This window comes from Xiphias gladius, chromosome 16 (genome assembly GCF_016859285.1).
Source record: "Xiphias gladius isolate SHS-SW01 ecotype Sanya breed wild chromosome 16, ASM1685928v1, whole genome shotgun sequence".
Lineage (NCBI taxonomy): Eukaryota > Metazoa > Chordata > Actinopteri > Istiophoriformes > Xiphiidae > Xiphias > Xiphias gladius.
In genome coordinates this window covers 12,154,170-12,168,494 of record NC_053415.1, presented here as the reverse complement: position 1 = coordinate 12,168,494, position 14,325 = coordinate 12,154,170, and the positions used below count along the sequence as shown (strand labels likewise).

At 40.9% G+C, this 14,325-nt stretch overlaps 1 protein-coding gene across 1 annotated transcript; it reads right to left on the bottom strand.

Annotated features, from left to right (window-relative positions):
* Nucleotides 1-349: 349 nt before the first annotated feature.
* Nucleotides 350-13,761, bottom strand: LOC120801634 (myc box-dependent-interacting protein 1). The gene is made up of 18 exons (XM_040148792.1): nt 13,666-13,761; nt 12,593-12,673; nt 12,287-12,341; nt 12,036-12,130; nt 11,381-11,476; nt 11,144-11,254; nt 10,938-11,030; nt 10,520-10,605; nt 10,229-10,304; nt 9,623-9,678; nt 8,469-8,513; nt 7,490-7,559; nt 7,247-7,369; nt 4,601-4,621; nt 1,415-1,468; nt 841-915; nt 625-726; nt 350-529 (listed from the first exon to the last, which is right to left on the bottom strand). Exons 1-18 carry the CDS (start codon nt 13,750-13,752, stop codon nt 428-430), a joined length of 1,428 nt encoding a protein of 475 aa, XP_040004726.1. The 5' UTR covers nt 13,753-13,761; the 3' UTR covers nt 350-427.
* Nucleotides 13,762-14,325: the final 564 nt, after the last annotated feature.

The window sequence follows — 14,325 nt, the reverse complement described above, 5'->3', positions numbered from 1 at the left end:
TATGCCTTGGGGAGTTTATGATGAGACATGGCTAAAAATAAAACATTATAATAAAAATCACAGTGGTAGCCATTGCAGAGGTACCCCATCCCTGCAATCAGGCCTGTATGATCAGGATTCTCTAATCAACTCCTCTGGTATGGAGCAGCAAAGTAGCAGCAAGACAAACTGGCACCTCTGAAATGGCTACATACATCTGTAATTTGTAAATGTTGGCAGAAATCCACAGGAATGCCAAGATCCACTTTTAGCACAGTGTAGCAGACCTTAGAAATGCATGGTTTCAGCCAGGCCTGTGACAGCTCTGCTTCTATGGCCAAAGTCCTAGTAAAGATACATTATCGGGGCGAGAGAGGGTATGAAGGATAGCGGCAAGAAGAAGAGAGACATAAAGAAAGAAGCTGGAATGATGTCTTGTCCTCATCATTCACAGCCTCTGGGTGAAGTTTTCGGGGAATACTCCTTTAGTGGCATTTTCTTTGTTCTGCTGCCAGTCGTCATGCTTTATTCCCATCAGCCAGCCCTCATCCTAAACACACCGACACACCGCAAATAATCAACTCATTGTCACTGCCACACAACGGACAACAGAGCATACCTGTGTGTGTTTGTGTGTGTGTGTACCTGCTCCTCCAGGTTTTCAAAGGGGATTACTAGCACCACATCTCCAGCCTTCATCTCTAGTTCGTCTGTGTCGTTGGCAGCATAATCATGCATCACCTGGACCTATATCATATTAATACCAACATGAATTACTGCAATACGTACAAGATATATTTGGCTTAGGTAGGGTTTCAGCACATTTGAATCTTTTTTTTTTTGTCCTGTATCTTGACTTACCTTGAACAAGAAGCCAGGTGGCATTTCTGCAGGTTCTGATGCTGCTTCTGTTGATTCTGCTGCTACTGCAGGTGTCTAGACAATAAAAAGAGGTGCAATTTCCTGGCAAATTGTTCACACTGCAACTCTTCATCTTTTAAAGGCACATCATTGAGCCCTTAAAGTCTTATTTCTTGAAAAATTAGAAAGAAAATCTACCAGCAGAATTTTATACAAATAATTGCCTGTATCCTAAAAATACACACGGCGTTTTTTTTTTTTTTTTTTTTAAGAAATATGAAAATTCTTAATGACCTGATAAAATGACCTGATAAGATAATAGATCTTTTTTTTGGTATCACAGAACCTTTAAAAGATGCCCCATGTAGTTACACTTCCTACACATAACCATGCAACAATCATACGTAATGTAAGTTGTTAGAATTATGATGTGTATAATGACTAAAATCCTGATACATGAGGTTTTTCAGAATTAATATATATTATTTTGTTTTTACTGCTATGCTGCTAATTGTTTTGGAAGAAAATAACTTTACATTAATATCTACAATTTTGCAGTAAGTCTTGCACTCACCTCTTCTGCCGCTGCTTCTTCTGGCGTTGCTGCAGCAGCTGCTGCAGACTCATCCTGGGAGCAGACAGACATAGAGGAATATCAGAGAAAGGTTAGAGAATGAGACAGATAAAGGCCCTAAATAAGGAGGTGAAAAGAATGAGAGAAAGAAGAACAGACAGACAAGACAAAGACAGACATAAGGACAAGCAGCAAAGCCTAAACAGCAAAGTCATAGTTAATGCAGGCATGTTGAATAGACAGCAGGATTAGATACTATTGCACAGTTGCCATAAATATAAAGCTTTTGCACAGGATATTATGTGCGCAGACTTGTGATTAGCAGTGACTGGGATTAATTATGTGCATTGAGAAGCAGATGTCTCTATTCTTTTCTTTCCCTCATCAATTAATTTCCATCTTGCCTTCTGTGTCAGAGTTGATGCATCCGTGCTGCTGGCCCAGATGCATCCTAAATCTTTCCATCTCAAGATTTCTCCATCTTTCCACCCTTCACTCACAATTTCTCTCTTTATCATCTGTTTCTTTCCCATGCTCAAACCTCCTCCTCAAGAGTCGATGCATCCACCATTTTCGTCCAGATGCATCTCTCCATTTTTTCTCTCCTTGGTTACCTGACCCTCTTCATTATCCAACGTGGTGGCAGCTGGGTTGGCTTCTTCCTCAGCGGTGTCAGCTGGAGCCTCAGCAGCAGGTGTGGCAGGCACCTCTGTGACCGGCTCGCTCTCGTCATTGCCCCAGCCCTCCTGGGCTTCAGCCACGGGGTCGTAATGAACCGGCTGGCTCCCATCATCCCCCCATCCCTCCTCAGCCGCAGCCACAGGGTCATAGCTATCCGGTTGGGTTCCTTCATCCCCCCAGCCCTCTTTGGCAGCTGCTATGGGGTCATATGGGACGGGCTGCGAACCATCATCCCCCCAGGCCTCTGCAGCAGCAGCCACAGGGTCATAGTGCTTCTGGGTGTCTTCTTCCTGGGCACCACTGTCCTCAGGCTGAGGGGCAATGGTCAGGTTTCAATGAATCAGAGGTCATTAGCGATACTTTACCTTAGGGGCATTGTAAGGGGGGTTTGTAAATCAGATGCTTGAGAAAACTTAAATGGAACAAAATAAAGTATAATATTTTTAAAGGGATAAGGAAATTTGTAGGGATATTAAAGGGGCACTAAAGGGTTGTACTACCAGAATGTTTTAGGCAATTAACTAAATTGCGTTTGCTATATGTTACTCTCACCATATTCCGTGATACCATATTCTTTGCCATGCAAGCGGCACGACTCTTAGTGATGGCATGTTGGTCGTTCCGCCACTTTGGTCAAGACTAAACTATATTAAGAGGATGATTCTCGATTATTTTGCTGATCCCTGACTTTTGCTCGAGTGCCACCAGAAGGTTTAAAGTTTTGCCAGAGAGTGCAGTGTCTTGACTATTATTAGATGGATTGACATCAAAATTGGTACAGACATTCATTTCCCCCTCAGGGGGAACTGAATTGTAATAACTTTGGTGATCATAATGGTGAACATGGTAAAAATAATACCTCTAATCCTCAGCATGTGAGCATTATCATTATGGGCATGTTAGCATGGCATTAGCATTTCACTCCAAGCACTGCCTTGCGAAAGTACATTTTTACACTTTACAGCCATTTCAAAATGGTTGGCAGTGATGTAACAGATGCCTGATTAATAAAAGGGCTGAAATCTGCAAAACCATTACAATGGCCTGTTAAAGGATTTGAACATGAATGAGGGTTTGGGGAGTTAGCATTAAGCATTATTTAGATTAAAATTATTTGTCATATTTAAGGCAAAATGGAGAAGTTTTGCAATCATGAGCAGAGATGCCTTGGACATCGATGAGAGGAGTTCAGCAGTAGGTGTCAGGCAATCATCATCATCATCATCATCATCATCATAAGACCCAAGAAGATTGATGTAGAAGGATAAAACTTTACAGAGAACGTTCAGATTAAATCAAATGACAAATGACGATAAGGTCATTGGAAAGAAAAAGACAGAAAGAAAAAATAGTCTAAAAAAAAAAAATAGCCTTTTCCCATCAGAAGATAGATGTTGGATCTTCTGTGTGTAATTAGCAAGCATGGTTTATACTCCCACGGCTATGTTCAGATGGAGAAAGAGGAAGGAAGCTTTGTAAGAGTGGAGGTGCCACTCCTATCTGAGCCATCGCTGCTTTGCCTCAAGCTCTAATACAGCAGAACTGTATGAATGTTGAGACACATCCGTCTTACAGCGATAGGGATGAACAAAAAGGTTATTTAATGATCAGTATGCCAAGTTGCAAGCAAGGACTAGTGAAGTTGCCCATGACCCTTCAGTCTGACTTCTACAAAAACAATCCACTGCAAACATGAGCAACCTCACTCAACTTTCAGAACACAGCTGTTCCCTGTGTGTCACATGGAGCATGTACTGTGCCATGTGGACAAACAGGGATATGAGGGGAAGCGGAAAGAAATGAGGTCAAGTCAGTTACAAGTCACTCTACACTCTACACTTTTAATTACATTCATGTTAATTTTATGTACAAAATTTGTACACTTTTATGGATGCTGTCTTGCAATCAATCCATTATAGGCTTTGGATCTACAGTATGTTGTACATCACTGTACATCCTGCATATATGCAAAGTAGGGAGAGAAAAAAAAAACTCTTAAGAGAGCATTGCATATCAGACACAATTGATACTGATTATATAATATATGGAACAGTGTACAATGTCAATTTGAAACTGATTTGACTGAATTCCCAAGTTCTATTTGTGCTGTACAACAATCTCTTCAGTGTTATCACATCAAGCACTGCAGACACAAGGACAACGCACAAACAGATTTGGGACGGACAAATGAAAGAGGTCCATTTATGGAAAATATTGTTTATATACAGAAATGACCATTATAGAAGTCCCTGCCCAGCATGTCCTGCATTTGTAGTGTAGGACTTTCATGCATACTCTGGGTGTGTAGCAGCAAGCATAATGAGAGTGGGACTTGTGTAATGGCTACATACAGAAGTAGTAAATGTAGACAATGACAAATGAATTGATGGTTACTATGAACACAAATAAGAATATGCCGGTAAAGATGATGATCATAATGATAATTATGTATTTTTATCATTATTCATTTTCAACATTTTTTTAGGATGAGGATGATAAACTTACCCATGAGTCCCAGTTTGCAGGCTGTCGAAAACAGAGGCAGCAACAGAATGAGAAGACAGAACAAAACGTACTACAAAGATCTTGCTTGTGGCCGCTATCTCCAGTGCAGGTCCCTTGCTCTTAACCTACAAGCCCATAGCAGGTGATCTTTAGCCGAACAAGACTACAGGCACTACTTGGTGAAATAAGGAGTACCAAGTGATGTGAATCTGAAGAATCCAAAATCTAATTTTATTCAAAATAAGTATCATTCCTAACAGCAAGGTAATACCATTTCACGGGTATCAGAGGGCCATATCCCACCACCAGTGCAGAGAAAACATATTCTCACATCTCTCATATACCACCTGAGATTACTATCTTGTGTTCACAAAAATAACCCTAGGAGGTCGTGTTTATTTTGCCCTGGGTTTCGCCTCTCAGGTTATGTACATATAATGTACATACAGGTTGCTACCCAACTCTCTGATAGGTGGAGGCCGTTCTGCAGACTGTGAGAAAAAATACTTAAAAGTCCTCTGCAGGTTTTTCAGGGTAAAAGAAATCTATCCCTCCCTCTCTATCTCTCTCTCTCTCTCTCTCTATATATATATATATATATATATATATATACATATATATATATGTATATATTTTTTTACAGTATAATAATAAATTATAAGTGTCCTAATATTAAAGAGAAGTAAAAAGCAGTGCTCTTTTTAGAGAAGAGGCACACACAATATTTATCTATCATGCAGTATGAAGTCTCTATCTATTTTTTTCTTTAAATTTTTTATCTTTTCATTAGACTGCTGTTGCCATGATATGACAAATTTCATAATGTGTTTTTTTTTTTTTTTTGGATTGATAGAAATATGTACAATGTCTGGTGTGGTCTCCAACAACCCCTTGGGAAAGTATCATGGTCTTTAGCATTGTTAGATGTTCAGCTTTCTTTGTCCAACTCGTTGCTAACTTTGTTTCTCTGCTGTTTGGTACTGGTCAGATGTTGAGACTGAACCACACAGTAAATATGCAGGCTGTAAAACAAAATCAGTGAGCCCTCAGAGGCTGTCATTGCAACTGCCCCACCTTTCATGTAATGAGAATCACAAAATATAGTAATTTGACTTTTATACACACAAGGTTATTTTGTGCATAAAATATAGGAAATGTTTAAAAAAACTTGTCATCCCACAATGAACATGAATTTCTATGTTTATGAATAAAAATGTGTTCTCATCATCAGTAAGAGTAATGTAACATTACTGACAGTATTATGCTATGATTTTGAAACTCTTATACAGACTTATACTTCAACATCTGAGGATTGCAATAATGGAGTTTTTTGGATTTAGATATCATTAATTCCACAGGCCTCCTGACCGCCTCTTAGAAGTCTTTGAGCATAGCAGCTGCACTTTGAATGATGAAAGTGGTGTATGCGCTGTGTGTAATGCTGTAGATTGACAGGTAAGTCCAAGATTCACTTCATTCACGAAATGAAAAATCACAAACACAAAAGATGTAAACTAGGTCATCCCTAAATTTTCATGACAGGACCAGTTTGCCTGGCTCTCATGCCTACCAGCTACGTCAACATATACAGTAGGCTACATGCCATTCATCAGTCAGGTACTGGAATGCTATACTGAGGCTGGATAGCAGACCTGGATCTAACAGCAGCTGGAATCATTTTGAAAAAGTGAAATAACATAAGGTGCTTAAGTTATCTCACCTTCCAAGTAATGTGAGCAACTTCTACTTAGCTGTACGCTAAGGTACAGCAAGCACAACTCAAGTCATTCCAGTATTTCACATTACATTCTGCTGTGCTTTTGTCCAGGTCTGAAGAGAAAGAAGTCAGAGCAGAGCAGGGCTATTATTCTACAGTTCATGCCATATGAGTGATTTTTTTTTTGTGCTGAAGCAGGAAGAAGTGGTCACTAGAAGTAGGTTTCTGCAGATCATCATGCCATCATCCACCTCTTGTTTGGAAAGTTGGAAAGAAGCAGAGCACGTAACACCTCAAACTATGCCAAACTTACCAAGTGATTTCATTTTGTATCCAGACTTATTAAGTATATTTCAGTATCTTTAAAGTCAAACAATTGCACTGGCAACTGGCACTGCTGCTGGCTAAAAGAAAACTTAACTTGATACTTTGTCAGCTGTCCAACTTGTTTAATTGGAACAGGTCATATTGCAGTGAAAGACTCATTCCCAACATTACAAACTGATGGCAAAGTTCATTTGCACGTGAATATCATGAAATGAACTTAAAAAAACTTTCTGAAAGGAACATAAAATCTCTTGTGAAGCTTGGCATTTCTTGCAGTGGAGTGTCTCTACAACTATATGTTCATGCCATGACTCATCCACCTGTGTGACTGTGGAGGCTTTGGTTGCTGCACTGAAAGAGTCCAGGTCCATGTCCAATAGGCTGCTCACTGCAGGACTGTCAAACTGATAACAACAGGGACAGGAGGGCTCATTGGCTAACTGGGTGCAACAGAGGAGGCAAGGATGTGGACAGAATAAAACAGAATAGAATAGGAGGAGGGGCAGGCCAGAAGAAGGAGTATTTAATGGTTCTGACCTGCACAGAGAAAGAGAATGTTTAAGGGCTATTCCACGGTTAGTTGAGAGCAGGTGCTCACTAACCTCTGTAGGGGAGGTCACACTGATATCAGGAGTAGCTGCAGCATCAAACAGGTTGATGATGTTCTCTGTTTTCATCTCCTTAGATGGGGTCACCTTGGGTGGAGGGGGCAATGCTGGCTTTAGCTAGGATAGAGGAAAAAAATATGGTAATGAAGTTGTGCCACATGCCTAATCAATATGTCTTCAGTACTCTGAATTTAGATTTTGCGTTCTGCTTTTGAAATAATATGAGCCTGTGTCTACCTTGGATGGAGATTTAGGGATTGGGGGTGGTCCTCCCGGCCTGAGAGTGTGGTTAGATGGTTCTTTGGCACTGAGTGAATGAGAAGCGGAGACATGGAGAGCAAAAAGAGAATACAGACAGATTATAGAGAAAGTAAGGAGAATGGCAAACTACATGAGATATGAGCACATTGGACAAATACTCTGGGGCCTCAAAAGCTCCAGGCTGACTGTGCGTCAGCAGGTTTGTGTTAATATATTTCTAACTTTGTTTGAGAATGTGCAGCACTAAAGCAATCACCTGGCATGATATGGGCCTTAAAGTGGGTCCTAATTTATTACCTGATCTTCAGGCTTAATCTAGTTTTAAGATCATTAATACTTCCGTTTTGTGGTTCTACAGACTGTACAGTAAATGTTTTGAGTCAAATTACCACAGAGATTACACAGAGAAGGGGAGTGGCAGGGGGTTGACAAGGGCCCAGCAACCGATTTTTGCCAAAGGGCCTTTATCTTTGCAAATTACCCCAAAATCTAGCACAGCACACTTAATGTGTGTTGACCAGGGGATATTAATTAAAGGAGCAAAGTGTTAAAAGATCTCAAAATAGTAAGTAAAGGAGAGGTGTTGTGAGGCAGGACTAAAAAAACATTCCTTGTCTCGAGGTGAAAAGTAACGTATTATAGGAATACACTTTAATTTCAACAAGTCTCCGTTAAGGGGAGATGAGATGCTATGAACCTTGAGATTTGGGCTGTATTTTTACATAACAGTCTTGCCAGGTGCAGAATTAAAGACATAGGTTTGCTCAGCTCTTGGATATCTGCAGCTCTGAGCACACAACTCTCTGATCAGACAGTGTGTCTGTGAATTCACTTGCACAACCAAGCGCTAGTTCTCCCTGAAATCTCCCAAGCCTGAAGACTGACTGGCATACAGACAGCTGAACAGACGGACAAGAGTTGTGTCACCATGGTTACCACAGTTGCTGCTGGTTACCTCCTATTTGCTCCTGACAATGAGGCGCCGCGGTTACCTGTCTTTCTGCAAGGGGGGTTCAGGGGTGGCTCCAGGTTAATGCATTTCATTTTGTTCATCTATTCCTGTATCTTAAAGTGTTTGTGATATGTGGTGTTTTAATCCACTGGTTTCATATTTACCAGATAGAACCAGGAATGGAGAAATCAACCTTCAAATTTAATAGGTAAAATAATCCGTTGAAGACCATAACCATAGGACCATCTATTTAATGCAAAGATTTTAATTCTTAATAAGTTTTTGATTTTAATTTTTTTATTAGTTTTATTATTTTTGTACTATTTCTCCTCCACTAGTACTACAAATATATATATATATATATATATATATATATATATATATATATATATATGTATCATATCAAAAAGGTATTTCCGGAGCTTTTAATAAGATTCTGCTTTTGTGATGGTTAAATTCATCTGTGGGCCTTAGAAATTAAAATATAAAATAAAAAAGTCTTGTGACTTTTTACCTCTTGGCTTACAGTAAACACACTAATAGGGGAAATAAATGAGTTCATTGAAAATAACCTCACCACTTAATTTACTGCTATTCTAGCTTTTGATGCAGACCATTACATTCATCAGGCACGATGAGTAATGTCTCTCAAGAGGTTCAAATATTTGCAAACATTCATGAAAAGATTTATTTTTGCCCAAGTAGAAGGAGCCATAGATATACAACATAGCAAATATTTTCTTCGCTGGCTAAGATGGCCAACCACAGTCACTGATTGATGAGGCTCAGCACTCTAAAATGATTCCCAGGATTTCACACAAACAGCTGTTTTCAAGTAGACTAGGGAATTTTTTTTTTTTTTAGAACTGCAAAAACCTGAGGTAACTGGGTTTTTACCTGACTGGAATATCAACAGCATAGAAAGGCAAAACCTTCACACAATGTCCCAGTACTTTTGAGTCTGAATAGCATTACTGTTGAGAAAAGATCTGTTGGTGTTCATTTTTGTTGCTTGTAACTTTCAATAGATGCCTGAAAAGATTTCTTGACATTTAATTCCATGACTATCTCATAAGATTCACAATATATTATTGGGCACTGGGCAATAGAAAGTCTTGCTATGAGAGAATTTAAATTATAGATCTTTGCTCACTAACCTGGTTGTGTCTGTTTGCTCCAAATTTTCCAAAATGTCATACAGATCCTGATCCAACTGCAGGGACGGCAAAGAGAAGGGTTTAAGCTATTATAGTGTATAATTCACCCACAATCTTGACTTGAGCAACAACATATCTACCCATTTCCACTCATTAAATCCAATGATCTTATACTCTTCTGTCACCTTCGATGACATAATCATTGACATAATCATATTATTCATGTGCTGCCAAGTGTGTCTGTCTGCTGCAGCATGTTTGCATCATCATGTCTAAATTCAGAGAGACAGCATTTACAACTTTCAAGCTAAAACAGTATTACTGGGGATAATCTCGCTGCAGTCAGTTAAAACCCCATGTCCTAGTTTTGCTTTACAGGGCCAAAAATAAGAAATTAACTATAACAGACTTTGCATATGGTTTCAAAAACAGTGCTGAAAGGCAGCGGGAAGTTTACATTTTTAGATTAAATTGCAGCCCCAGCTGATGTAGTCACTGTTATTGTCAGCATTTTCCACGAACTGTTATCTAATATTCTGTGTCAATTTCTTTTGTGTGGTCTTTATTCAAATGCAGCACCACTGGAGGTCTATGGAAGACTCTCACCCGGCTCATTTCCTTGTGGAACTTCTCCTCGAAACCAGCCAAACTCTGGAAGGTGCTGACATAAAACCCAACACGACTAGAGATAGAGAGAGACAGTATTGACTGCATTACTGGCTTGACTTAGTTCAATATCCTGTGAGGGTAAATGTAGCACAGATGTACATGAAATGTAATTATAGGATCTATCTAGCATGTCAACAGGAAAATCAGTTTGCACAGACACACACACACACACACACACACACACACACACACACACACACACACACACACACACACACACAGACAGACCTGTTCCAGAGTGAAGGTAACTCCTCTTGCAAGTCAATATTAATCTCCTCAAACACCTTCTGGGCTCTCTCCAACTCCTCCTCAGCCTGAAACACACACGCATACACAGACGCACACGCCCGCACACACACACACGCACACACACATCTCCTGCTACTTATGATTATGCTTCACCATGGCCTGGCTACAGTTGTTTTGTTGTCGTCATTTTCATTTTGCCTTCACTAGATATTCAACGGTAGCAAGTGACAGGGAACCTGGGCAGAGAAAGAGAGCGACGACATGCAGAAAACTTCCCCAAACTGAGGACCTCCTCATTACATGCCATGGGTCTTTGACTGCTGGGCTACCAGGACACTGCTTAGCATTGTTTCATAGTCAGCAGACCTTGCAGAAGTGCAGTGGGATTATTGTGTACCTGGCTCCTGGACAGACTGCTCTGGGCAACGTTGTGTGCAGAGAGGATGCCCTGAGCCCAACCTGGAGTGGCCCTCTCCAACAAAGAGGAGGGCTGGAAGAGAGAGAACAAACTCGCACGTTAAATATTCGTTAAACTTTTATATAAGTGCGATTATAACATCATTAGCAGTTTGCTACTGTCAAACTATGGTGTACTTGATTTACCTTGGTAATTTTAATGCCCCCGTCTTTTTTCTTGGTCTTGTGCGTGGCAGCGTAGTTGTGCCTGGCACTGTCATAATCGACCAATTTCCTGTCCCTCTTAGCTATACGAGCCTGAACAGAGAGGAAGAAAAGAGGAGAACAAGTTTGTCTCTAAAGCCTTGCTGACACTCCACAGAGACTTTTTGCTAATACTTTTCAGCTGAGGTTACTACCCATCTCTATGATCACACAGCTCACCTTGATATCAGGGAACTGGCCCAGGTAAGTATCCATGGAGATGAGAGCATGATCGACCAACTTCTGGTGGTAATCAGTCCAAAGTACATCACAGTCCTGCAGCATGGATTAAAACAACAGAACAATAACATTTCCCTTAGAGTTAATTCCAGTTGCTCGGTTACCATGTCTTGTTTTACGTTTCAATAAACTGACCCCCTTTAACTTAGAGAACTATTTTCTTGCAGCTAGTTTGCGGTAGTTTAGTCAGACAAGAAGCATTAATCCAAAAGTCACTTCAAGATCAAAAGATAATGAAGTTGAAGGAGAATTAAAAGAAGTACTCAGCATTTCTCATCAGAAGAGCCAGCTTATAACTTTTAAAACTTAAGGCACTGAAAAAAAAATCCACAGGAATGCACTGACTTTTCAGGCCTACTTCCTCCTAACCATTGCACCCTCAAAAAAAAAAAAAAAAAAAAAAAAGAAAGCTGCTGGGATGCACAAGCTAATCAGGAGCCAAACACGCACGCACATAACACACACACGCCCAATCAACTACTTTAAAATATAATAAAGTGGCTTTGACCTCTATATGGAAACCAGCCCGCCCTCGCAGTCCCACACATGCAGAAAATTGCCGTCGTTTGCACACATTTATAAAAATGTTTCTAACCTCCACAACGGACTCCAATTCGTTCTTGCCGTACCAGTCTGGCTCATACATGTCAGCCAGACATGCCTGCATATTCTTGGAGGACTCATGCATGGCTGAGGAGAGACAAACATACTGCACATTAATGGACATTAATATTTGCAGGTTGAAGTATGTATTATTACATTCCGCGATTGATTGTGTCTACATGTGGGACTTGAGAGCATGTGTGTATTCATCAGTGTGACTTTTTTTGGGCTTGTGTGTGTCACCTTTCACTGCCTCCAAGTACGCCCTAAGGTCCCTCTGCAGTTTGCTGCCTTCGGCCTAAAACGTAACATAAAACATGAGGCTTACAACACAGAAAGTTTGTGAGGAGACAGGTACAGAGATGTTACAAAGCCTGTAGAGCCAGAAAATGCTTCGGTCTCAGAAAATTCAAATCCTCAGCTGGTATATGCAGAGAGTGCATACAGTATATGACTAGGAGGCCTGGCAAGGTCAAAGTAAAAGTAGATTTTTTGGCAATTTAGAAACATGGCTCTGCCATGCAACATATGTCAGTGGACTGCACTCACATATTGTTTGGTGAAGTTGATAACTCCCTCCTCAAAGGCAACATCTTTGGTCTCATCAGCTTTGCCCAGCTTCTGGAGAACCTGTCCGTCAAAAAGATAACGACATTAGAGACAATACCAAGGGTAACAATTAGGGTAAGCGATTGATTCTACTCAGTTTTCAGTTTTTGATTCTCCCGAAAATACACACTCAACATATGGAGATTCACCTGTTTCTCTGTCTTTATCTCTTGCTCTCTCTCAAGATTAGGTTCAATAGGATTTATTTGCATGAATGGGAAAATGAATTGGCTGTAAAAGCAGTATATGACACACACACAAACACACAAGCGCACACTCACACACGCACACACACACACACACACACACACACACACACAAACACACACACGACAATGAGAAATGGGAACATACATAAAGCAAATCTTGTTTAAAGTAATTATAAGAAGATAAATAATGTCAGACACAGTCCAAATCTACAGTATATTTCACACAATCTCGTATTCGTGTTACATTCACACAGACGTAACTTACTTTACAGGAGCATCATAATCTGTCTGCCTCTCTTTAGCCCAACAGCCCATGATGCATTCTGATAGACAAGTAGCGCCCCCTGCCACTTATTCTGCGCACACCCCGCAGGTGCATGGACGCATAGACTAGGCCCCTTATTTACCACTTACACAAACTGCAGCATGGGTGTTTAATGTTATCAGGGTGCCAGCAAAATGCAAGAGAGTGGGCCGCAGTCACCATCTGTGTAGCAGACCCACATTTCGATAGGCTCCCCAGATACTGGCTTAAATGCCAGCATCACACCAGTAATCAGGCTAAATTACGAGTGGGCCTACAGTAACATCTCGCTGCATTATGAACGCGTCCAATGCATGACATTGACTGAAGGAAGGATGTATTCGAGGTGGACATCCCCATCCCCAAGTACAGCATCCCCGCTCTTATTATCATCATGTCGTGATGCGACACTGCGCTTTGGTGGCGGACGCCGCACTTCGCAGCCCGTAGGCCTGAAACGTCGCTCCCCGTACACTAAGATGTAAAGGAGCAGCCCTCACCTTCTCCTGGGCTCTGGTTAGCTTTTTCTGGACGTTGCTGGCCACTTTCCCCGCAGTCAGCCCCTTCCCCAAATTCAACTCAGCCATCTTGCAGCGTAGATCAGCCTTTCGATGCGGGGTGGAAGGAAATAGAAACGATAACGATCGGCTGGACCGCTACGGCGACCGTTGAAGCAGATTCATCAATGTCCGGTGGAGAAATAACACTGATAAACGTAATTAAGTGGCGTAATGATGTATCTCGAGAAATACGTGAGTGCAGGAGGCTAAGCTCTGTTCTCTAATATTGAGCGGCTGCGTGCGCGTCGGTGACAGAGGAGGAGGATGCTGTGAGAGATGCTCTTAAAGACACAGATGCTGCTGCTGCGCACTCACTGTAGGGGACTATGAATTATCTGGTAAAGCTCGAATATGAACGAAATCCGGTGTTTCTGAGCAATACGCTGCTCTTTGACATACGTTTTGGTACTCTCTGTGATCCCAGGTCTTTGCCATTTGGCCTCTAGAAACCTAGAAACCAGGAAGTCGAGTCTTAAAAATGATCAGTGTCTTAAATTCACAAGAAACAAATACCCTACTGGACATTCCCAACTGAACAAAAACCCTTAGCAAACAGTGAGCAAAAAAAAAAAAAACAAACAGCTGGGCCCAGCCTACTTC